Here is a 26,856-nt window from a genome sequence, read left to right on the forward strand (position 1 = left end):
TTAGAATATTACATAAACTTAGTTAATAAAGCAGTGGCAGGGTTTGAGAGGATTTACTCCTGTTTTGAATGAGGTTCTACCATGGGTAAAATGCTATCAAGCAGCAGTGCATGCTACAAAGAAACCACTTGTGAAAGGAAGAGTGGGTCAATGAGGCAAACTTCATTGTCTTAAGAAACTGCCACAGCCAACTCAGCCTTCGGCAACCACCACCCTGACCAATCAGCAGCCATCAACATCTAGACAATACCCTCCACCAGGAGCAAAGAATATGATTTGCTGAGGCTTAGATGATGGTTAGCATTTTTTTAGTAATAAAGTAATTTTAAATTAAAGTATATACATTTTAAAAGACATAATGCTACTATACACTTAGTAGGTGATAAGTGAAGTCTCTCAGTCGTGTCTGACTCTTTGCGACCCCACGGATTGTAGCCCACCAGGCTCCTCCATCCATGGGATTCTCCAGGCAAGAATACTGGAGTGGGTTGCCATGTCCTTCTCCAGGGGATAGCATAGTACAAACATAAATTTTATGTACACTGGTAAACAAAAAAATTCATGTGACTCATTTTATTGCAGTGGTCTGAAACCAAGACTGTAGTATCTCTAAGGTATGCCTGTATAAAATAGTTATATGTTAAAGAAAAAGAAAGAAAGGGACCTTTTTTGCAAGGATGAGCATGCAACAAGAGATTATCAGATGTGAACAGACAGATCTGAAAACAAAAATAAGAACAAGTGACTAGTACTTCTAGAAAGGAAAAATATAATCAGTAGCATAAGTCAATGAATGGATGCATTGAACAGGAGTTCAGATATGGCTGAAGAGTTTCAGCTAATTGGAAGACATAACCAAGTAAATTAACTAGAATGCAGGTCAGAGAAATAAGGAGGTAAGGAAGATAGGAAACAAGAAATAAAACATGAAAAAGATATTAAGAGATATGGAGGGAATGTCTAACACACATCTACCTAGAGTTCAGAAGGAGATGATAGAGTGAATGTAGAGGCAATATTTTAAGAAATATGGTTGCAAATTTTCTTGAATGATGCAAACATGATCACACAGCTCCAGGAAGAATAATGTATCCCAAATAGGATAAATAAAAAGAAAGCCATGCCAGGAGGTAGTAAAAGTACAGAACATCGAAGACAAAGAGCTTATAAAGTCCAGGGAGAAAGGAGAGATCATCTACAAAGCAAGGACAATTGTAGTGACACCAGATTTCTCAAGATCAAACAACAGATGCCAAAAGAAACCGGAATGGTAACCATTAACCTAAAATTGTGCTCTCAGCAAAAGTAATCAAGATTGAGGTAGAAATGAAATATTTACAGATAATACCACCTGAAGGAGTTTATCAACAAGAGACTATCACTAAAGGAACTATAAAGGATATAGTTTAGGAAGAATGAAAAATGCTCACCAAAGGGTGGTCTGCAATGCAAAAGGAATAATAAACAAATAAAATCGTAAACATTTATGTAAATTCAAACAACAATGGTCATGTATTTTAAGATAATTTCAAATCTGTGGATTTAAAATAGGACAGAATAAAAATGCTGGGCAAGAATAATATGTAAGTCAAGTAAGAAAGTGAAGTCGCTCAGTCGTGTCCAACTCTTTGCAACCCCATGGACTGAAGCCTACCAGCCTCCTCCATCTATGGGATTTTCCAGGCAAGAGTACTAGAGTGGGTTGCCATTTCCTTCTCCAGGGGATCTTCCTGATCCAGGGATCAAACCCCGATCTACCGCACTGCAGGTAGATGCTTTACCGTCTGAGCCACCAGGAAAGTGCATGTAAGTCAAGAATGGGATCTAACTTGATTCCAATGTCTTTGTATTCTTTGAGAGAGTGGAATTAATATACTGTTTCCCTTTAGTGTGAAAGTGAAAAGTGAAAGTCGCTCAGTTGTGTCTGACTCTTTGTGACCCCATGGACTGTGGCCTGCTAGGCTCCCCTGTTCATGGGATTCTCCAGGCCAGAATACTGGAGTGGGTGTAGCTGTTCCCTTCTCCAGGGATTGAACCCAGGTCTCCCGCATAGCAGGTGTCTGTCTGAGTCATCATATGTCAAGTTAAATATGTATGACAAGTTTTCAAGGTAACCACCTAAAAAGAGAAATAGAATGCTGAAAGTCTAAGCTACCAGGGCGGAATGAACAAACATGAAGAAAAACATCAGTTAAAATATGGAATAAATTAAAAAAAAAAACCCAAGATGATAGAAATCATTACTGAAATATTAATGGACTACATTAAATATTGATGGACTTTCCTTGCCCATTAAAAGATAGCAATCATCAGAAAGTGAAAGTGACTCAGTCGTGTCCAACTCTTTGTGACCCCATGGACTGTACAGTCCATGTAATTCTCCAAGCCAGAATACTGGAGTGGGTAGCTTTTCCCTTCTCCAGGGGATCTTCCCAACCCAGGGATCTTCCCAACCCAGGGATCTAACCCAGGTCTCCTGCATTGCAGGCGGATTTTTCGCAATCATCAGAGGGCACTACAAAATGAAAACCTCAGATTTAGAAATGTTTGTAAGACACACTCTACAGCACACAGGCACAGAATGGTTAGAAATAAAAGAAGAAGACATCCTAGCAAATAACTAAAATAAAGCTGGAATAACTACATTAAAATAAAATAAGTTTTAAGTAGAACGTATAATAAGGATAGACATGGTTACCAGGCACTTCTATGCTCCTAATAAAACAGCCTTGAATATATACATCGAGAGATCTATAGATAGAAATAGAAAAACTCAACTGTGATAATTGGAATATTTCAATAATTATTGATAGGTCAAACAGAAAAAAAATTAGTCAATATATAGAATGTTTGAACAACAATTAACCTTAAGCAATCATATAGAGAACTCTGCATGTAACAGGAACAAAACAGTCTTCTTAGGTACAACATGGGCCATTTATAAAAATGACGAAAGGTCTATGCCATAAAGCAAATCTGACCAAACCTCAACAAAATGGTGTCATATAGACCGCATTCTCTGACTCCAGTGCAATTAACTTAGAAGTAAAACACAAAAAGATAGATAGGAAACCCTCTTAAATGTGGCACATAAAAACATCTCTAAATACCTTGTAGGGCAATGAAAAATATAATAATAGAGATGTTAAAAATACTTATAACTGAATTACAATAAAAATGCTTCATCTCAAAACTGGTAAGATACAGATAAAACAGTACTTCAAGAGGTAGAGTTTAATCTTAAATACATAGAGACGAAGAAAGACTGGGATAAATGAACCAAGTGTCAGATTTTAAAAGTTAGATAAAACCAATAGAAAGTAGAAGGAAGGAGGAAATAAAAAAATAGGTCATGAAAAAATAAAATAGGTAAGTTGATCAGGAGGAAAAAGACAAGGCACATATAAATGACCTTAGGAATAAACATGGGTACATAATTACAGAGACAGTAGAAACATTAATAAAAACGTAAGAGGACACTAAGAAGAAGCTTACTAGAATAATTTTAAAAATGTAAAAAATTTCAGGAAAATGTAATTTACCAAACTCACCCAAGATATAGAAAGCCTGACCAGCCTTATGAATGTTAAAGAAACTGACAGTGGTAACAAAAAAATATTCCTTAAAACAAAACAAAACATAAAACACCAGGCCTTGATTGTTTTATAGGCAAGTTCTACTAAACTTTCAGGCTACAAATCATTCCAATGTTATACAATATTCAGAGAACTTATGAAGAGAGTTTCTCCAAGTCATTTTTGAGGCCAAGGTAACTTTGAAACTAAAATCAGATAGAGAAACGTAGGAAAGGAAAATTAACCACAGGCCAGTCTCACTCACAATTGTGATCACAAAAATCGAAAACAAAATAATAGCACATAGAATCAAGCAGTACGTACCAAAAGATAATACACAATGAATACCCTGGGCTTATCTGAGAAATGCTGGGGAGGTTATCATTAGGAAATCTTTAAAAGTCATTCACCACATTAAGAGAAAAGAAAATAAATCATCTTAGCAGATGCAGAAGAAGCATTTGATAAAATTCAAACTCAGTCATAATTTAAATGTCCAGTAACTAAGAATATAAAAGAACTTCTTCAGCTCTAATAAAAAAGTATCTACTAAAAATCTATAGTAAACATTCTTCTTCATGGGGAAACATTGGAAAGCTACCTCTTAAAAACAAGAATAGGACAAGGATACCCACTATACCACTTCTATTAAAGACAGCAGGGGCTAGCCAGTGTGGTAATAAAACAAAAAGAAATTAAAGAAATAATGATGTAACTTTACTGAATGTATACTAAATTATTAAAAATAATAAGCAAAAAATTCCTACAGGATTCTAAAACCAAGTATCTTTCTGTGTGAGTGCTATCCACTCATGAAACCTATAGACTGCACTGAAGGTAGCAGTAATGCCAGGCACCATCTGTGTACATAAGCAGTCATCTCCAAAGAGGACAAGAAAGCACTAAAAGGCTGATGGTGTTACCTCTTGCTCTCCAGGGTGAAGGAAAGAGGTGTTAAGCACATATACAACACGATCTCAAAGAAAGGAAGTCTAATTTTTGGACAGGAGAATCACTTTTGGATCAGGCTCTAAATACTAATACATATAACACAGTCGCTTCAAAGAGGAACCTAAACCTGCATGTCCAAATCTTATCCACTGGAGAGTTAACAGTAGCTCCACTTTCTCAAAAAATCATTTTTTGTCTACTTCAGTCCTTAGTGAATTCCCTTCTCAACTACATTTACTGTAGCAGGTGTTAAGAACTTAATTACGGATTTGATCTTTCTTATTTTACCACTGAAATATTATATTGTTATTTATCAAACTCTGATTTCCTAATTTATAAATAGTATATCTCATTCCTGAATGAATTATAGTAGTCAACTGTCATTTAACTTTGCAAATATATATACATATATCTTATATCCCATGGTAGATGTCTTCCATATATCCTGGGACCCATATGATACTTCAGTTTATCTCCCATGGCCTCTAATAAGTCAGGATCTAAAGAGTGACTCAGAGATGCTCCAGCAACAGAACTGTATAGTATAACTGAAGCATGTGGAGATGAATACAAGTGAGTGGAGGCCAACAATGATTAAAACCAAAGACAGATAAATCATTTGTATAAACCATCAATCAAACTGATTTTTTATATGGATCATAAAACACTATACTATATGAAAAAAAACTAAGATAGGAAAGAAAGAATTATATATGGAACTTACCTTGCCTGTGAATCATGCCCCCATGCATGATTCTTGCAACGATACAGTGATTTAGTTCATTCATTTTTAAAGTGATTCCCTGTAAAAAGTTAAGCAAAAATAGAATTACTATGACAGGGCATTCTTTTATGTCTGTGATGATGCTGTAGATAACCTTAACTACAAAAGTAGGAAAACATTAAAGAAAATATGGAAAATGGAGGAAAAAACTCTACTATGCCATGACAGAAATATTAATTTTGCTATTTTGGTTACTCTCACAATAGCATACATATATTTTATATAATGCTTTTTAATCTTATAAGTATTTTCCATGTTGCTAATTCTCCACTTGGTCATGATGTATTTTTCTTTTTTGAGGTATGGATTTGTTTAGAATTTGTGCATCTAAGTACCTGGTTACTGGTCTGTAGTTTTCTTTACTTGCAAAATGTCTGATTTTGGTATCAGGGTAATGCTAGTAGCTATTATACCTCTTCTTCCTCCTTTTCATCAAAAATAGTAAGTTGGGAAGAATTCTTTTCTTTTCAATGTTTTGGGAGGAGTCTGTGTACAATTGGTACTGTTTCTTTATTATATGTTTGGTAGAATTTACCAGTAAAGCCACCTTGGCCTGGAGTTTTCTTTGAGGGATTTTTTAAAAGACTAACTTCAATTTTTAAATAGTATAGGGCAATTCAGTTTATTCCAAAGTGAGTTTTGGTAGTTTGTCTCCCCCAAAATGTGTCTATTTAATTTAGGTTGTTTAATTTATTGACATAAAGTTGTTTACCATATTTCCTTATTATTCTTTTTATATCTGTAGGATCTATAGTAATGTTACTTCTCTTATGCATGATATTGGTAATTAGTGTCTTCACCCCCACACCTGATTGATCTGATCTTGTCAAAGGAAAGGCTTGTTTTATTGATTTTTAAAATTGTTTCACTTTCTTAAAGTGAAACAATTGATTTTTTAAATTGTTTCCACTTTGATCTTTATTATTTCTTTTCTTTTACTCACTTTGGGTTTAATTTGCTTTTTTGGTTCTAGTTTCTTTAGGTGGAAGGTGAGGTCATTGTTTTAAGATATTTCTTTTTTTTTTTAAGACTGGTATTTAGTGCTACACTTTTCTCCCTAAGTACTATTTTAGCATATTCTACAAGTTCTGGTGTGTTGTGATTTCATTTTCATTCACTTCAAAATACTTTAAAATTTCTCTTTTGATTTCTTCTTTCATCCATGGGTTATTTGGAATTGTATAATTTAGTTTTCAAGTGCTTGGGGATTTTTCCTGACATCTTTCTGTTATTCATTTCTAATTTAATTCCACTGTGGCCTGAGAATATACTTTGATATTAATATAGTCATTTCAGCTTCCTTTTATTAATGTCATCATAGTATATCTTTTTCCAGTCTTTTCCTTTAAAATGATTTGTTTTCATTTATAAAGCATTTCTTATGGGCAATATATAATTTGGTCTTGCTTCCCTCCTATACCCCAATCTGACAATCTCTACTTTTTAATTTGGGAGAATTTAGACAATTTATATTTAATATGATTACCGATTACTGATGAATATATCTTCTTGCTATTTGATTTTTATTTGTCCCATCTCTCCCATGCTCCCCTTTTCTGCATTCTTTTGGATTAGTTCATTTATTTTCATTCTATTTTCCCCTCCTGTTTTATTAGCTATAATTGTTCTGTTGTTTTAGTGGTTGCTTTAGGGTTTATAGCATACATCTTTAACTTACCAGTCTACCTTCAAGTGATATTATACCATGTGAAATGTACTATAAGAATCTTATAACAGTATACTTCCACTTCCTTCCTCCTGACTTTTGTGCTGTTATATATTTTACTTTTACATGTTAAAAAATCCCAAACTCATTGCTACTATTTTTGTTTAGACTTCCATTTACCTTTCAGAGAGATTTAAATGATAAGGATATCCTTTAACATTTATTACACTGTAAGTCTATCAAATTCTTTCAGTTTTGTTAAGTCTGAAAATGTCTTTATTTTGCCTTTTTTTAATTAGTGTTTTTTTAAAATACTATTTTATCTTTTGAATTAATTTTTATTAGAGTATAGTTGCTTTACAATGTTGTATTAGTTTCTTGCTGTACAACAAAGTAAATCATATATATATATATATATATATATATAAAATATACATATCATATACATATATCCACTCTTTTTAAGACTTCCTTCCTATTTAGGTCACCACAGAGCATCAAGTAGAGTTCCTTGTGCTAAATGGTAGGTTCTCATTAATTATTTTATACATATTAGTGTACCTATGTCAGTTCCAATTTCCCAATTTGTCCCACCCCTGCTCTCCCCCTTGGTAACCATAAGTTTGTTCTCTACAAATGTGACTCTGTTTCTGCTTTGCTAGTAAGTTCATCTCTACCATTTTTCTAGACTCCACATATAAGTGATACTATATTTGTTTTTCTCTGACTTCACTCTGTATGACAATCTCTAGGTCCATCCACATCTCTGCAAATGGCACCATTTCATTCCTTTTTATGGGTGAATAATATCCCCAAATTCCAACAATATTCCACTACACACACACACACACACACACACACACACACTGTATATCACATCTTCTTTATCCATTCCTCTGTTGATGGACATTTACGTTGCTTCCATGACTTGGCTATTGTAAATAGTGCTACAATGAACACTGGGGTGCATGCATCTTTTCAAATTATGGTTTTCTCCAGATCTAGGAGTGGGATTGCTGGGTCATATGGTAGCTCTATATTTTAGTTTTTTTTGGAACCTCCATACTGTTCTATATAGTTTGCCTTTATTTTATGATAGATAATTATACTGGGTTTAGAATTCTAAGTTGAGAGGTTTTTTTCCCCCCAGTACTTTAAAATTATTGTTTTCTTGATTATACTTTCTCATAAGAGATCTGATACCACTCTTATCTTTGTCCCCCTGTATGTAACATTTCCTTTTTATCTCTGTTTTTAAGATCTTCCTGTTTATCACAGGTTCTAAGCAGTTTGATTATGATGTACTTTGGTGTTGTTTTCTTCATGTGTCTTGTGCTTGGGGTTCACTGTGGTTCTTGTATCTGCAGATTTATAGTTTTCATCAAATTTGGAATGTTTTCAGCCATTATTTCTTCAAAAACACTTTGTTTCTTCCTCACCCTCTTCTCCCTCATAGATTCCAATGAACCAAGTATTAGTTTGCTTGAAATTGTGCCACAGCTCAGTGATATTCTTTTCATTTCTCAAAATTCTTTTTTCTTTCTGTGTTTTGTTTTGGGTAGTTTCTATTGCTATGTCTTTTGAGTTCACGAATCTATTCTTCTGAAATGTCTAAACTGCCATTAATCCCATAGTGCAATTTTCCTGCTAATTCAAATAGTGCTGTCAGTTATTTTTTCATTTCTATATTCTTAAGCTTTGTCCTGGGATGTAGTTCAGTTATTTGGAAAGAGTGATCCTTTGGGCCTTGCTTTCAGGATTTGTTAAGGCGGGTCTGGAGCAATTCTCTGTCTAGGGCTAATAATTCCTCATTACTGAGGCAAGACCTTCCTAAGCACTCCACACAATGGCCCTTGAATTGGTTTTTCTAGTCTGGGAGGTGGGGACAGACAGTGAGTGTTGGGCACTGTTCCCTCTCATCCTTTTTGGATGGCCTTTCCTTGGCTCTGAGTAGGTTCCTGTCATAAACGTGCAGATCATTATTCAGATAAATACACGAGGGGCACCCTCTAGAGTTTTGTCTCTGTGCAGCTCTCTCCACTTCAGCACTCTGTCCTATGAATGTTATTGCTTTGGTCTTCCCAGGCCCTCAGCTCTGTGTCCTCAGGGAGTCCGATCTGCCTCAGTTCCCCTTCACCATGCTGTGGCCTGGAAACTCTCTCATGTCAGTAAGGTGGGACGATCACTGGGCTTGTTTGCTTCCTGTTTCTTAGGGATCACTGTTCTTTGCTGCCAGATGCCCAATATCTTGAAAACAGTTCTTTTATCGTTGTGTGTGTTCTTTTTGTTGTTGTTGTTGTTTCAGGTGAGAAAGTAAATCTGTTCGCTGTTATTCTACCTTGGTTGGAAGTGGAACCTCTGTATACTTAATGCCAGAATACTATTCTATGGAATAGATGACAACTTTTTGTTTTTAATTACAAGCCTTCTGGACTGGTCTTAAAAAATATTTATTTATTTCTTGGCTGTGCTGGGTCTTCATTGCCACAGGCAGGCTTTCTCTAGCTGTGGCGAGTGGGGATGAGACTTTAGATGTGGTGTGTTGGCTTCTCATTGCGGTGGCTTCTCTTATTGTGCAGCGCAGGCTTTACAGTGTGGGGCTTCAGCAGTTGTGGCTCGCGGGCTCTCGAGTGCAGGCTCAGTAGTTGGGTGCATGGACTTAGTTGCCCCATGGCGTGTGGAATATTCCTGGATCAGGGATCAAACCCATGTCCCCTGCATTGGCAGGCAGATTCCCAACCACCGGACCACTGGGGAAGTCCGATTACAACTCTTACTTTCCAGTTATTCACCATTATAAGACAAGCTTTCATAAACATATCTTTGTACTAGACTTGGTTGTTTCTAAGAATCACATGGAGACCTTTTAGATAATACTGATTTCTAATTTCACTCTTTTGATTAGTCTGGAATAGAGCCCAGATCTATATTTTTAACAAGCTCCCTCAGTGAAAACTGATCTTGAATTTGAGATGATTGGGGGTAGCAGGACTCTGTCTTATTTTCTTCACCGGAAAATAACAGTTAGAAAGTTCCATGAAAATATTTGAGACTTTATAATCTAGACCCTACCTGAATTTGTACAATTCTACAACATATAACTTTGCACAGTTCCTATTTTGTGGTTCTTAGAAATGGTAAGCAAGCAATTAAAAATAAACTGGTTTCCCAAATGTTTCTAGTCCCACATTCAACTGTACTGCTCAAGTTTCATTTCCAACTTGTGCATTCAATCAGCACATATGGTTACCAAGAGAGGTGCTCCTGGAAAAATGTTGTAAATTAATGTGTAAGTCAAATCTAATTTCATAAGGGAAATGACAGTACAATGAGGATTCCATTCTTGAAATTACCGAATTAGCATATTCATTCAACCAATATTACTGTGAACCTGTTACATGGCAGATACTCTGCTAGGCATGGAAGTGAATGAGATAGACAAAACAAAGTAGGTAGCCCTATGGAAACTGAGCTCCAGGAAGGGGCAGTGTCTTGTCCACCACTACGTCACTGGCATGCAGTCATCTGCACATCGTTGTTGTTCAGCTGCTCAGTCATCTCTGACTCTTTGCAACCTCTTTGTCTCCTCTCACGGCTAGGGAAAGTTCACCTCAAATCAACCAAAGTTAATATTTATTATTTTGTCTGCTTCAAACGTTTCTCTGCAGAGAAGAACTGACTCATGTTTTCTCTGTTCACAAGTTCCCAAATTCCAGGGAAAGGCTTGGCCCAGCTACTGCTGAACCTAGCCCAGCTTGCTATAAACTCCTGGCTTTTCCTTGTTTACATAAGCCTCTTCCCAATTGTCTACACTATTTGAAGTTCAGTGTTTAACACATGCAACTATGGGAGTTTCCCAATCAACAGAGAAATAATTCAAAGTGTGATGTTAAAAATGGGAAAACAAGGGTGTAATGTGAATATATCACCCTTGGGGGATGGACCTAGCATACCTAGTTGGATATATTTTAGAAGGTCCAAAAAGCAAAAGAAATCAGACAAGTATATGCTGCATGATACTATAATGTTTTTTAACAGGACAAAGAAGCAAATGAAGTTGTATTAAATGTAAAACTATAGAAAACTATATTCCTGAAAATATATTTCAGATAAAATAATTTCCATTTTTATGGCAACCAATTAAAGGGAGAAGAACTACACACCTTCACTAGGATCATAGAAGATGGAAGAGAGAAGGGCTTCTTTAAGGAGACTTTTGGGGAAGACTCAAGGCTATTTTATGCTTGCTGAAAAGTGTAATTCAGGGGTACAGATTTATGCTTTCACTCAGTCTATGTTTCTAATGTAGTTAATCTTCATATGGAACATCAAGCAACTGTCATTGAATTGCTTTAGAACGTGACGATCACAAGACACTTCTGGGCCTCCTCCTCCTTTTTTTTTTTTAAAGTCTTTATTGAATCCATTACAATATTGCTCCTGTTTTATGTTTTGTTTTTTTTGGCCATGAGGCATGTGGGATCCCAGCTCCCAGACCAGGGATCGAACCTGCACCCTTTCTATTAGAAGGCGAAGACTTAACCACTGGACCACCAGGGAAATCCCTGGGCCTTTCTTGTGGTACCTTCCACTTTCCTATCTACTCTGATTGGCTGAACATCACCCCTTCTCATGCTTCTCTGACACAGTCTTTCCTCCCCTATAGTTCTGTCATAATCACACCTGTTAAACAAACTGTGCTAAAGTGCATATCTACTTGTTTAATGTAGGGAGCCCTGGGACTTTCCTGGTGGGCCAGTGGTTAAGTCTCTGTGCCTCCTGGGTATGGGGGACAGGTTCTGTCCTTGGCTGGGGAACTAACAGCCTGCATGCTGCACAGTGTGGCCAAAAAAAGAGTAGGTAGCCCTATGGAAACTGAGCTCCAGGAAAGGGCAATGTCTTGTCTGCCACTACATCACTGGCATGCAGTCATCTGCACATTGTTGGTCAGCCACTCAGTCTTCTCTGACTCTTTGCAACCCCATGGACTGCAGCACACCAGGCTTGCCTGTCCTTCACTATCTCCCAGAGTTTGCTCAAACTCATGTCCATTGAATTGATGATGCCATCCAATCATCTCATTCTCTGCCACACCCTTCTCCTCCTGCTCTCAATCTTTCCCAGCACCAGGGTCTTTTCTGCACATAGTGGGTACTTAAAACATTTGCTAAATGAGTGAATGAATATATGAAATGAATGAGGGGAGTGTTAGACTTTCAGAGCTGGGTAGGATCTGGGTAGGTAGAAATCAAGCACACTTTTGATCATACTTGCTAAGAAAAGTATGAGCAAAACGAGGTCTCCACGGACATGAAGTGATTTGCCTGAGGGACCCAAAGCTGCTACTGCCTGGGCTGTTAAGTCAAAGAGTTGCTTGGTGAGCACCAGAGGGTGAGGTGACTTCATGTCCCATGTCTGCTGTAAGTGCTGAGATAATACAGTCTAACTGGCAAAGAACAGTAAGTGAGAATTACAACCTGAAAGTCTAGGGTTGAGGGCTTTCTGGAAACTGCCATCATAGGATCACTGCTCTGTAATTCTTCCTTTAACCTGGAAAGCAACTGGGCAACATTCTTAAGTAATCTGTTTTCCTATATCCCAGGATCCCTTTTCTATGTTCTGAGGAGCAGATACAAATACATATGTTTGAATGTTTTCCTTCTTCTTAAAGAAATCATTCCTCCTAAAAACTGGAACTCTCCCAATATTCCCTGTCTCAGTGGGTAGCATCACTGTTCACCTGGCTGTGAAAAACCTAAAGCTTAAGGTCACACTAGACACTCGTGTCTGCCTCAGTCCCCATCAACAATCCATTCTCAAGGTCTCCTGAATTACTCTCTTATTGAATCTATTCCCTTCTTTCCACTCGACATCCATCCCTGTAGTTCAGAGCTCCATCATCTCTCCCATGTATTACTGCAGTTACAGTCTCTTAACTGGTCTCCCCCTAGCCACTCTTGTCCCCCTCTAATCCATCTTCCAGAGTGCTTATTTCTAAAATGAAAATCTGATTTTATCTCCCTGCTTAAAACTCTTTAATAGCCTCTCACTGTTTTTAAAATAGATAACAAAATCAATACTTATGAGGCCCTCTTCTGACACACATCTTGTTTTCTACAGTCCAGCTGTGGTGCCTTCTTTCCATTTTGAAACTGGGCTAAGAGACTTTTCACTAGCAGGTTTCTGCATATGCTACTTGGTTTGGCTGGATGGTCTCCCCTCTCACTGCCCCCTCTGTGCAGTTAACATCAAGGAGCCTTTCCTTGATCTTCCCAGTCTATGAAAATTCTATGAGGATGAAGCAGGGTTCAGCATCAGTTCTATTCCAATGCTACACCTAAGAACTGAGAAGGTGAATTCATACTAAACAGGTAGGTGTTAATGGAAGGAACTTTAACAATGGCACTCGATTCTTTGAATGTCTTCCCAATTAGTCTTCCTCTAATTTTGTTGAGGGCAAAAGATCTGGACACCACTCGACTTGTAAAAGGAACTTTAGACGTTCACCTTTTCAACACCAATTCCAGTATTTCACATTGGACCCCGTCCCTGCTATCCCAGAGGTCTTTACACGCTAGACTAATATATTAGGTCTGTCCTTTCTTTGTTGATGTTGAAGAGCAACTGTGAAAGGAGAGGTGAGAAGGAAAGCCAACATACCTTAGGCACAGTGTCAGGCAGGACAATTTTAGGTGGGGGTAGTGGGGGCGGGGGTATGGTGGTGGCCTTGAAATGAGGATCTGGAAACTGATTTCTTGAAAACTCTCCACACCCTCCTTTCCTCCCCGCCTCTAGTAGTATAGGTTGAAGGTAGGTGCTCGAACTCATGTTGGGATTTTATGAGAATACAGGAGATTTTTTTTCCCCTACTTACCATTGGTTCATCTGTGTTCTTTTGGAACTGGACCAGGCGAACTCTGGTCACGTTCTCCATATCCATGTCTCCGTTTGCACTTTCTGGAGAATCACCATTTAAATAGGGAGAAGTGGGAGGAGGTGTAACCCTCAATGCTTCATCACTGTAAACTTCATGAGCCACTACATCGTGAGTCTGAAGTAAGGCCTGATATTTTATGAGGGAAATAAAATATTAATAATAGAACTGTTTCAGTAGGAGTCTATTACATAAACACATAAAATTATTCTTTGCCTCTCAAAGGTATCTCTCATCTAAAGAGAATTCACAGCACATTACACCTAGATAGAGCCATGCCATAATTTCTCTCTGACACGTAATCATGACAGATGCAGCTTCCCAGGTGGCCCTAGTGGTGAAGAACCCGCTTGCCAAAGCAGGAGACATAAGAGGCAGGGATTCGTTTTCTGGATCGAGAAGATGCCCTGGAGGAGAGCATGGCAATCCGCTCTCGTATTCTTGCCTGGAGAATCCTAAAGACAGAGCAGCCTGGCGGGCCACAGTCTCTTGGGTCGTCAAGAGTTGGACATGACTGAAGCAGCTGAGCATGCACAATCATGATAGATGGAGTTTTAAAAATGAAGGAACAAATGAAAGAATGGGTGAGCCAATCAATGAATGGATGTGTTTGTTCATTATCTGGGTAAGAGGTGTTGTCTGATGCTCTAAAAAATTGTCCAACTAACTTGCTCAATTAAAGGCTGACATAACACAATTTGAAATAATTGAGCAGAAAGAATCTTTTGTACATAGAGCTGGCAAATTTGTGCTGGGGCTTAAAATGAAAACAAATTTAAAAATAAACAGTGCAATAATTGGTGCCTTGAGCAAATATCCTTTACCAGTGGTATTAACAATAACTGCTACATAATGCAAAGGATAATTTATAATGTATGACTTAGTGAAAGAAAAAAAACCACACACAAACATATCTGAAAAAATGTAATTTCCCCAAATATCACATGATATGGAGCTCAAAATCTTAAACCTAGTTACTGTTTTTGCTCATTTCTACTTTTTGGAGCACTAAACAAAAAATCAGCTGACAGTTATTATCATGACTTCTTTTTGCAAAGCCCATTAACAAAGAAAAAGTGATTTCTTTGTGTTGATATCTTCGTATGTCCTCGTGGTGAAACTGGGTAACAAATATCGTTTTGTTTCCCTGAAAAGGCTATTCTTCCACTTACTGTACATTTCATGCCATCATAAGAAAGTTTTTAATAAGAATAAATATTTTAACATTTCTACTTCAAAGAGAATTTTACAGCTGTGTATCAACATATTTGGCACTTTATATATTGTATTTTCTTGTGAGCTAACTATAAATTCAGTTCTTTTTTAATCTGTGATCTGTAGGGTAATGAAATATCTGAGATAATGAAACATAATTAAAATTGCCTTAACAGCATAACCTGTAAGATCTCAAGTTATTTAATTAAAAGATTTACCAAAGTCATGACTCGGCTATTTTCACTTTTCAGTTATATATACGAGGCAAAAATAAGGTAACAATGTGGTAAAATCATAAAGATGATGGCGTTGATTAGTCATCAATAGAGCGTATGCTCTGTTCAATACCCATCTGAATTTATAATAGAAATGGCAGATATTTGCAAGATCTCAGAGGGCTGGTATAGGCACTGAGGGGCAGTAAGTAGCACAGCTTGAAAGCCAGCCTCCACAATGGCCCTGGGGACCTGGGCTTCCTGACCTGTGTCCTGGCTACACCCAACATGAGTACCCCTGGCCAAAGTGGTGGTGGCTGTGCTATGTGGGGAAATCCTTCTTTGGCTGGTTTAATTATAGCCTCTTTAGAGACTAAGATTTAAGGCAGAAAGCAAAAATTAATTATAGGTGAACTGAAAAACTTCGTCTGTTAAAATTAGGTTCAATGTATTAATTATGGGGCTTCCCAGGTGGCGCTTGTGGTAAAGAACCCGCCTGCCAATGTAAGAGACATAAGAGACGCGGGTTCTATCCCTGGGTTGGGAAGATCCCCTGGAGGAGGGAATGGCTACCCACTCCAGTATTCTTGCTTGGAGAATTCCATGAACAGAGGAGTATGGCGGGCTACAGTCCATAGAGTTGCAAAGAGTTGGATACGACTGAAGCAACTTAGGACGCATGCATTAATTATAGATGTGTTTTCTATAAACAGTGAATTTTTAAAAATATGCTTTGTATGACTGGAGGATATATGCCTAGGTAAACAGAGAACCCAGTTTCATTAGGAAAATGTCAATTACATGGGTTGGAGAAAGTGTTTATACTGTTTTTTGCAAACGGTTTCTATCCATCCTTTTAAATTATATAAGCAAACACTTGTATTAATGTTTTATTTATAAGGAAGGATAAGCCCACAATCACAAAAATACCAAAACTGAACCATAAGAGAAAAATCCTTAAATTATATCACCAAATGAGGTAATACTTGATACTAACTTTTATTTGCTACTATAAAAGACTGCTACCACAAAATGAAACTTTTATCCAACACATACACAAACAAAAATAAGGGGCCACTTACAGATTGTTAAAAAAGTCATTAAAAGAGTATGCCAAATAAAAAATAGAGAAATGAGAGTTTGAATATTTTTTTTCAAGTATGTTATGTGGTGATTCAGCAATTGTTACTAAGCTGAAATAGCTATTATATTTAATTACATAAGAAGAATCATGAAAAAGGAAAAAAACAATTTTTTGTTTTGTATGTAAAAGGGACATGGACAAGACAACTAAGAACTTCAGACTAGAGTGGGAAAAATTCATTTAAAATTTATAGGAAAAAAGAAATTTTAGGTTTGAAAGTAGTTCTTCAGGCTTCTTAATTACAAATCATAAAATTTATCACTTAATAATGAAACTTTCAAGTCAACCTAAGGTGATTATAACCACCTTGTTTTTATTGAGAAAGTAAGATACCAATTTCAAAAAATAGGATTTAGGACAGAAAATTTTAAAGGAAAAAAATCAAAGCATAGACATTCAATTCTGTTTATTGTCTTTATCCTTAATGTTTTATATTTTACAAATGCAATAAGCAAAGGATCTGTTCTCTTAAAAAAAAAGTCTTTAAAATGGAATAACTGAAAAAGGATAGTGTGCTAATATTTTTTATCATGACCTCTAGAGTACAGAGTTTAAAAAATCATTTAAACCTATACTCTCTTCTTTTAATTACTGTAAAAAATTTAAGTATCTGTATTTTTAAATGTAAGGTAACCCAACATTAAATCCTCATGTTTTAATGATCAGAAAGCAAAGAAAAAGTCAAATAATTGAAGAAATAAGTACAAAATTATATGCTAAGAACAACTCCCAAACTTTGGTATAATAAAAATTATAAATTAAAATTTTTCCTTTATTAATATTTCTTTAACAATACCAAAAATTTGAAATCATTATCTTAAAATGCTTTTAAAATAGAAAGCTATAGCATTTAAAAGCTTAACATAGTATATACAGCTCAGAATTATACCTCCCACACAGGACATTATCCAAACATATGCTTATTTGGGAATGCCCACTGAGTTCAAAATAAGTTTATAGGAAAATCAATCCTTGTTACAAGTCATTTAAGAGCACAGCCTTTGGAGCCAGAAAGATCTGGGTTTTGAATCTCCATAAGGCCACTTACTAGGTAGGTGACCTAAAGCAAGCCTCTTAGCCTTTCTAGGATACAGTTTCCTCTCTGAACTTAAAATGGAGTTAATTACATTACCTCACATCTCAGCCATCAGCAAGTCCGTGTTCAACCACCCCTAAAGCAGAATCCCAATCTGCTCATTTTCCATCAGCCCCATCCTTCTCCAAGCCTCTACCACCTCACAGAAGCCTCCTAATTGGTCTCCCTCTCTTAAGTCTTATCCTCACCACAGTCCATTCTCTACACAAGAGCTCCAGCAATCTCTAAAAAAGTACAGGTCTAACAATATTTTCTTGCTTGCAGTCACTGTCACCTGTGCAATCAGGAGAAAATCCAGATTCCTTACCATGGCCCCAAAGGCCCTTTGTGGTCTGGCCTCTGCCGCCCTTGCCAGGTCTTCTTGTTTGCCAGCTCAACTCTCCCCTTTGTTTACTATATCCCAGCCACAATGGCCTTTCTTCTGTACTCTGACTCTACGAAGCTCTTTCTTGCCTCTGGGCCTTTGCATTTGCTCGTCCCCATGGTTGAACATTCAGAAAGCTGATTCTTTCATAAAACAAGTCTCAGCCCACATGTTAACTCCTCAGAGGGCCTTTGTCCTGACCCTCTGAAATAGCTTCTCCTTTACTATCATCTCTGCCCCATTGTCCTGTCTTTTTTTCATAGTTATCACAATACGAACTTATCTTGCTTGTATACTGGCTCACTGTCTGTCTCTAGTTCACCTATCCACGCCTCACCTAGAATGGAACTTCACTGATCCTATTCACCACTACCCTTAGTGCCCAGCATGGTGTCTGGTATACAGTAGGCATTTACATATTTGATGAGTAAATGAAAATGTCTTTTAAGCACCTAGCTGGGTGTTCAGAAATTACAAGTGAAAGTGAAAGTCGCTCAGTTGTGTCCAACTCTTTGTGACCCCATGGACTATATAGTCCATGGAATTCTCCAAGTCAGAATACTGGAGTAGGTAGCCTTTCCCTTCTCCAGGGAATCTTCCCAACCCAGGGATAGAATCCAGGTCTCCCACATTGCAGACAGATTCTTTACCAGCTGAGCCACCAGGGAAGCCCAAGAATACTGGAGTGGGTAGCTTATCCCTTCTCCAGCAGATCTTCCTGAGCCAGGAAATTACAAGAACTATTTATTATTTCTGAAAATGCTTACTAATAGCAATGCACATATTAATTTCTCTCTGATGTCAGAAAAGCAAAATAAACCAAGGCTTTGAAGTTAGGTAAGTTGTGAGAGATGGGGCTGTCTTAGCTTTAATGGTTTTGAAAAACAAACAAACAAACCTTAACCTTAAAAAAATGATTTTATTTGGGTATATATTATTTTCTTTATTTAGCTTACTTCGAATCTGAAAGATCTACTGATCTCAATGGTCCTACATCATTCTCGGAATTGAGCTGAGGGTTACTTATCAATTAATAGATAGACCCATCTGTCCAGAATGTACAGGCTTCTATCTGCGGAAAACACACTGCACAGAACAGTCAGTTGACTAACTTATCTCCAAATGGGCAAGTTGCTAATCTATTCAGTGTTTTACTGAGTACTGTGCCCTAGACATGACAGATACTATGGAGTAACTAATAATATTCATTAGCTAACAATTATTAGGCATTAAGGATATATCAGACACTGTGCAAAGCACAGTAGATGTATCATCTACTTAATTCTTATTCCAACTCCATGAGGTTGGCAAATAGCATCTTTATAATTTGATATTATCTGGTATTATAATCTTAACACTCTGACATATGGCTGAAAGCACATTTGATGAAGATGGCTGTATTTCATAAGAATTAGTAAAACCCTCTTTTGAAAGTGAGGTTTTATTTCTACAGAAGTTTAACTGTTACTCACCATGAAATGAGGTTGTGTTAAAATACGCTTTAATTCCTTTGCATCGTTATTCTCAGGGTAACATGAAATTTCTTCCAATACCTAAAAAAACAAGCAAGATATAAAATAGTATGAAAATATAAAATTCTTTTTAAATGAAAAAGTATGAATGGATTTTTATGGCAGACAAAATAATTATTCTGGAAAAAAATTCATCATTTTATTCAAAGGTATTAATACAAAAGAACTACATTGGTGGTAATAAAAAATAAAAAAAAATTGCTGTAATAGTCTCTGCCTTCATTACCCAACTATAACTCGAAAGATTATTGAAAAATACAAAACAAAATGACAACTCTGTAATACATATTTATTACAGGCCTAGGTAACTTAATTAAACTTAATGGGAAAATGTCTCCGCAAATCTTTTTCCAAACTTACCATCAAGATGAATCTGTAGTACAAGTTGATAACAGATTTCTTTTATAATTAACAAAACTGTCCATTCCTTTCAGAAAGATTAAAATTGCAAAGGCTCAAACAAAAATAAAGAAGAGAAACACAAATATTTTCCCTTGTAGCCTGACAGAATCAATGTTATTCTCCACACTCATCTCCTCACATAGATAAAACCACGTCTTGGCAATGGTTCCCAGAATTAATTGCCAGGGCATGAAAGGGTTCCCAGTGGGCTCAGTGTTAAAGAATCAACCTGTCAATGCAGGAGACCCAGGTTTGATCCCTGGGTTGAAAAGGTCCCCTGGAGAAGGGAACAGCTACCCACTCCAGTATTCTTGCCTGGGAAATCCTATGGACAGAGAACCCTGGCAGGCTACAGTCTGTAGCGTAGCAGATTTGGATCTGACTGAACAACTAAACCACTACCACTAGTTGAAAAACAAAAGAAACAATCAAAAACTTTCCTCTTTTCACTCACATTTTCTTCACTAATTAGTTGCTAACATTTTCTCTGTACAGGTTTAAATGGTTGTTTTCAAATGAAATTGTTCTTCAAAAGTTATCCCTTACCACTAGAATGGAGTTTGTGACACGAGCCCCAGGGAAGTCCTCTGTTCCTTTTCAGAGTAAACCTATTACTGCAGTTCTAACTGTAGATAGTTGGATTCAGAGTGGTTATACACAGTGTACTCAATTCTAAAAGTCAAGCTGATCAAGGATTGCTTGAGCAGTATTGGCTGTCAGGGGCATGCAAGTCATGTACCCACCAGGAGTCTCTTGACTTGCCTTTGAGAATCCTACAAGTGGAGCAGGAAGGGATGTTTTGAGGTCACTTAGCCTAAAGATTGGAGAAGGCAATGGCACCCCACTCCAGTACTCTTGCCTGGAAAATCCCATGGACGGAGGAGCCTGGTAGGCTGCCGTCCATGGGGTCGCACAGAGTCGGACACGACCGAAGCGACTTAGCAGTAGCAGTAGCAGCCTAAAGATTAGATGTTAGCTAGTACTACTCAATCACCTTCTTAGGTAAGAAAAAACCAACGAAAACTATGAGATTCCTTTCTTATGGAAATGTACTCTTAACTCATGCTGATTAGGCTATTAATTCATATTGTTTAATGATAATAAGCCGATTCTCCTTTGGTGTATTTTATGCTTTGCGTTTTTTACCATTGAAACAAAAGAAGAAACAATATACTCTCTCTGGTTCTCTGTTACTCTCACAGCCTATGATTTTAAGCACTGCAGTGTGGTCTCCTAATTTAGAGAGAGTCTCTTCTGACTGTTGCCACCTCTATTTCCTTGGTCTTGTTTCTCAGTGAATATATATTTTCCAGTACAGGTTTTGTGTTTAAAATCTGATTGGGAAGGAATTAGGTCTTCATATTCTTTCACATAGTAATTTCATTTTATAATAAAAGTAATTTTTTTCAAAGGAAAATATTTCTTTGGATGAAGACTTTTATGACATCAAAAAGTGAAAAGAAATCACTAGGTGTCTAACAATGGAGGCATTATTATAATTTAGTAATAGCAAAGAAAAAACTATGCCAATATTAGAACTTATTTACAAAGACCAAGTAGAAGCATGGAAAAATGCTTATTATATTATATTAGGTTAAAAGAAAGATTGGGGCTTCCCTGGTGGGTCAGATGGTAAAGAATCTGCTTGCAATGCAGGACACTGGGGTTTGATCCCTGGGTTGGGAAGATCCCCTGGAGAAGGGAATGACTACCCTCTCCAGTATTCTTGCCTGGGAAATCCCAGGGACAGAGGAGCCTGGTGGTCTACAGCCCATGGGGTCACAAAGAGTCGGACACGACTGAGTGACTAACACTTTCACTTTTCAACAGAAAGATAAATTTTGATTGTAACTACAAAAAATTTATATGCAAATGATAGTGAATGGAAAAAGGGAAGTGAAAGTGAAAATTACTATAAGGAGATGGGATTATAGATGAATTTCTACTTTCCAAACTTTCTGCAATATTTTTCTAATGTTGAAAACATGTTAACATGTTTTCTAATGTTTCTAATGTTTTCTAATGTTTCTATAATAAAAAGTTAAAAGTTTGTGAAAGATGTACATTAACTGGCAATTTATAAAAATGACTTCTCTCTGAAGTTAGCTGCTGTAAATATTTAATTAACTTTCGAATATTACCACCTTAAAAAAAGCAACCCAAATTTTCATAGCACATCTATTTCCACCAAGTGTGGTAAAATAACTTTTTCCTTCTTTTTAAAAAGAGAAGTAAAATCAATATGCTAACCTGTTCAAGTTTACATAGCAGAACCAGAACTAGAAATCTAGGCAACGTTGCTGCTAAGATTTCTTTTTTCTTTTCTGTATGTAAATGCTCAGTGATAAACTTAGAAATACTAAATCTGAGTATAATAGTCTACTGTGACTTCAAGGCAACTGCCTCTTACTGTGTGGCAGAAACATTTTCATTAAAGGTAGCACATATGAAACCCAAATACATTTACAAAATACTTATCACTTACCTCTTTGGCTCTCTGTACTGCATCACTCGGAGGATTCCTGATTTGCGGTGAAGACTTTGTGTTAATTTTGTCATACAGCTAAAAGCAAAGGAGAATATCCAATCAACATTCATAATTCCTGGCTAAAATTCAAAGCTTCATATTTATTATCTCACGAAACAATATTTTCCCCTTAAAAAGGCATGCTGATGACTGCAGTGGGATGTTCTTCTTAAATCTCTTATTCATTCAAATGAGACTTGTCAGGATGAGTGCTACGTCCATCTTTTAAAAAATCATCAATATTTCAGTAATCACAGCATTTTTTCCCTCTGATAGAAGCGACATTTAATAAGATGAATAGAGAGTAGAAAGAAAGAATGCTTTCTGGCCAAGAAATATCTGAAGGAATTTTCACAGAAATCTAAATCTTGGGAAAGGGCAAACCCAACTCCTTCTAGGAAGGAATGTTCTCATGAAAGGTTTATACTTATTTTACTAGGGCTGTTCATTAACAGTATCAGTGCTGGCATCCTTCAGCAAGAAATTAAGAATACAAACCTTTTTCTGTTTTAACCTGTAAATTCATAGATTACAAGAAGACATTAAAAGAATCGATAATTTAAAAACTCCACAAATCTAAATGATCCAAAATTTAACTTTCTGAAGAAATTCTTTAAGAGAAAAATGTCTATAGTGTAGAAATGCAATTAAAATATTACTTTCTGCCTCGGATGAAACATCTCATTCAACAGTCTGCTCTGAAAAGTGAAAAGCTGAAACTGATCTTGGTTAGTCTGCCACTTCTATTTCCTAACTTCTCTAAAATAGGTGGGGGGTTTTGAAGGATTGGTTTTGTTTTTTTTTTCCTCTCCTACGTGCACCAGTGCCAGTGCAGAGGTCAAATACTGTAAACATTCTCCAGATTACAGTTAGACTTGTTTATACTGATGCAAGATAAAACTTAATGACTTGTAAATATTTGAGCCATACCATACATAAAAATTCCTAATGATTGACAGGCAGATAGATAGGACAAATAAATAAAGCCTAATGATAGCACTGAAAAAGTCAGCATTAAGAAAGTACTACTAAATTAGAGCTTAAATAAATAATGTAAGAAGGCTAGTAAAATATTGGTCTATTTAAAGTATTATATTAACATTTAGAGAACTAGCAATATGTGGCTTATTTATAAAAGTTTGCTCAAATCCCTGTAGCATACATAAGCACAGTCTCTGTCCTCTGAATGACTTCCATCTCTAAAGATTGTGAATTCTGAAATTTGGAACCAGTGAATATTATTTTTCAGTAGAAATAATATTATATACTGTGTCGGTTCCCAGACTAGTCTATAGAGACAAATTAAATACTGTACATCTGCAATAAAAAGTAGGAGGGGAAAAGAACCCAACCCTCCAAAAGTAAGGAATTGTAAGTTAAAAATAAAAAACCACATTTAAAATAGCCAACACTTAAAACTATCACCTGACATGTCATCATATTAATAAGCAAACAAAATGAAAAAATATACATGAATAATGAAAAGATCTTTAAAACTCTTGAATGCTGTTTAAAAACAGACCAAATTTAATTTGAAGCTTTATAAGTTGTCGGCACTGTCATTTATAATTACAATGTCTTTATAATGCCTAATTTTACCACAAAGAGTTTTGCCATTTTCTTGACCAACTGAAAGTCGCTCAGTCGTGTCCAACTCTTTGTGACCCCATGGACTATACAGTCCATGGAATTCTCCAGGCCAGAATACTGGAGTGGGTAGCCTTTCCCTTCTCCAGGGGATCTATCGAACCCAGGTCTCCAGCATTGCGGGAGGATTCTTTACCAGCTGAGCCAGAAGGGAAGCCCAAGAATACTAGAGTGGGTAGCCTATCCCTTCTCCAGTGGATCTTCCCGACCCAGGAATCAAACTGGGGTCTCCTGCACTGCAGGCAAATTCTTTACCAACTGAGCTATCAGGGAAGCCCTGCTTGACCAAGGACTATTGCTAATGTTACTTTCAAAATTTTCAACCATGATTAATTTCTATTTACACATTTAATAAATGCACATTAGTTTTTAACTTACAAAGCAACAAAAACTCCAAGCTCCCAGAATCACTCTGTTACTGGAGGCTTTTTATTTTTGGCTTGGTCTTACAATGTGGTTCCTTAGGTGAGTGAATCTTGAGAACAAAGGCGGGCTCTCTTTGTTTATCACCCACCCTTTGTCGCCTGCCCCCATCTATCAATATACAAAGTATACTTAGAAAGATGGGGTTTGGGGACTTGGCCTGCTGTCTTAGACCTTCAGCTAAAGCCCAGAGCTAAGGCCAGTAGGAAGTAAGTGGTCTGTTAGTAAGCTGCCAGGCCATCCCTCTAGGGCTTGCTGAAATGTAGATAAATTGGTCCTTCCATACTCATCCCAGCACTGTATTTTGCCTGACATGTGGTGTTTGGGGTCCCAAGTGGAAAGAGCCTCTTTCCTGGTTGGAGGCTGCCTGGGACAGTCCTTGATGGCAGGGTGAGGTCAATAGCAGGGCAGCCTGAACTTGGAATGTATGTTGTGGCAAGAATGTGTTTCCCGTGAGTCTGGGAGCTGCCTCAGAATGTAATCTGGCTGGAGCCATCTTGGTGGAAACTCTGACCAAGAGGACCCAGAAGTGCCTGTGGGGTCATGGCTGAAGGCAGGAGCTGAGAGGGTGCTGCTGGGGCCAGCTGCAGAGTATGCCGATGACGCAGAGGCAACCTGGGACTGAGACAAGATCTGGATGCCTGCCATACCCTGGGCGCTAACAGCCAAGAGAGCACTGGCTGCCTGAGGGACATGACTACAGGACCTGCTGTTTAAGTATTTTTTCTTTTTTCTATGATCAGACTCTTGAGTCCTTTGACATTCAGTAACAGCACCTACTCTGAGACTGTGTACATAATAGATGTTTAATAAATGTTTCTTAAACAAAAAAGGGAGTATTTAACTGGTGTATAGGAACTGTAAATGGATATTTAAAAAAAAGAAACAGAGCAGGAATACTTATTTTAACTGCTTTCTTTAGGAACCAGATATCATGGATCATCTTTCTGACTACACAGTTAAAAGCCTTCCCTCAAAATTAAGAAATAAATTTTGACCACATTTAATTCTTTTAATTTTTTTGCTATGTTTCAGGCCTGACTTCAAAAATTTTTCAAGGTAAAAGAGATCTTAGATATTGACATGATTCAACTCCTCCATTTTAAAAAAGAGAGAGCTGACATCCAGTAACATAAAGTGAACACACAGCATCTGGGAGCCAGAGTAGCAGGGAAGAGACCGGCCTCCTGATGTGTGCTGTTCTTTCTCTCATACTACAGTACCGTGGCTTGTATTAGAATTCAGTAACACAGTCTCATGCCAGGGAGACACCTTCAGCAAATATTTGGGGAAAGAACTGTAGAAAATGCCATTTATAGGCTGTAGGGGAAAAAAGTAACTAAATATGATTTGTGGAGAAGGCAATGGCACCCCACTCCAGTACTCTTGCCTGGAAAATCCCATGGACGGAGGAGCCTGGTAGGCTGCAGTCCATGGGGTCGCTAAGAGTCAGACACGACTGAGCGACTTCACTTTCACTCATTGGAGAAGGAAATGGCAACCCACTCCAGTGTTCTTGCCTGGAGAATCCCAGGGACGGGGGAGCCTGGTGGGCTTCCGTCTATGGGGTCCCACAGAGTTGGACACAACTGAAGTGACTTAGCAAATATGATTTGAAAGATATTAAGCAATCAACTGCAAGTCTTGCCCTATTAAAGAATGTTTAGAATCCTCATCCTTGCCCGGCCAAACGATGAACATTTCAGTTTTGTGGGCCATATGGACTCTGTCACAATCACTCAACCCTGCTGTGTGTGTGAAGGCAGCCATTAATAGTCCATAAATGAATGGGCATGGCTGGGTTCTCATAAAACTTTATTTACAAAAACAGGTGGCTGGCTGGATTTGGCCTGACAGCTGTAGTTGCCAACACGTGCTCTAGAAGCTCAAATTGAAGGTGAATTGAAATGACAAAATATATTTCTGTTGGTTGTTTGCTTCCCTGCCATCTGAAGACTTCAAGTGTGTTTATAAAGCTGAGGTGTAGAGGGTGAGGCAGAGGGAGGGAAGAATGTTTAATAAACTATTCCTAGACAGAAAACAAGAATGAATGTCTTAGGGTTTTTCTCTTTCTAATGCAATTATAGTTACGCAAGTTCAGCACTTTTTATTAAAATGCACACACGCACACACACAGCCCAAGGCAAAACGAGGAAATGTGAACAGCTGCAAGGGGAACAGACTGTTTCACACTGTGTCACTCCCAGACAGGCCTGCTCACTGCCAGTGTCTGGCACTGGGTCATACACGACCCCACATGGCTGCAAGGACACGCTTCATCTGTCTGTCTTAAGGAGTATAAAAGCACAGTTCCGTTAAGAGGCCACATTCTATATTTGAGATGGGTTGTTTTTGTATAAAAGCAGAATAAAGCTGGTGGT

General features: G+C 37.3%; 1 protein-coding gene across 15 annotated transcripts in view; it reads right to left on the reverse strand.

Moving 5' to 3' along the window:
• The window catches only part of CASK (calcium/calmodulin dependent serine protein kinase), a 377,764-nt gene that overhangs the window by 47,377 nt on the left and 303,531 nt on the right, over nucleotides 1–26,856 (reverse strand). For 14 of the 15 annotated variants that reach the window (XM_027534512.1, XM_027534509.1, XM_027534508.1 and 11 more), the window contains 4 exons: nucleotides 22,364–22,441; nucleotides 19,417–19,497; nucleotides 13,851–14,039; nucleotides 5,251–5,329 (listed from right to left, as the gene is read on the reverse strand). In XM_027534512.1, the coding sequence (XP_027390313.1) occupies nucleotides 5,251–5,329; nucleotides 13,851–14,039; nucleotides 19,417–19,497; nucleotides 22,364–22,441 (427 nt within the window). Of the gene's footprint in view, nucleotides 1–5,250; nucleotides 5,330–13,850; nucleotides 14,040–19,416; nucleotides 19,498–22,363; nucleotides 22,442–23,064; nucleotides 23,159–26,856 lie in introns of those variants that run through there. The other variant, XM_027534523.1, reaches the window with a different exon arrangement.

This window comes from Bos indicus x Bos taurus, chromosome X, assembly GCF_003369695.1.
Source record: "Bos indicus x Bos taurus breed Angus x Brahman F1 hybrid chromosome X, Bos_hybrid_MaternalHap_v2.0, whole genome shotgun sequence".
Taxonomy (NCBI): domain Eukaryota; kingdom Metazoa; phylum Chordata; class Mammalia; order Artiodactyla; family Bovidae; genus Bos; species Bos indicus x Bos taurus.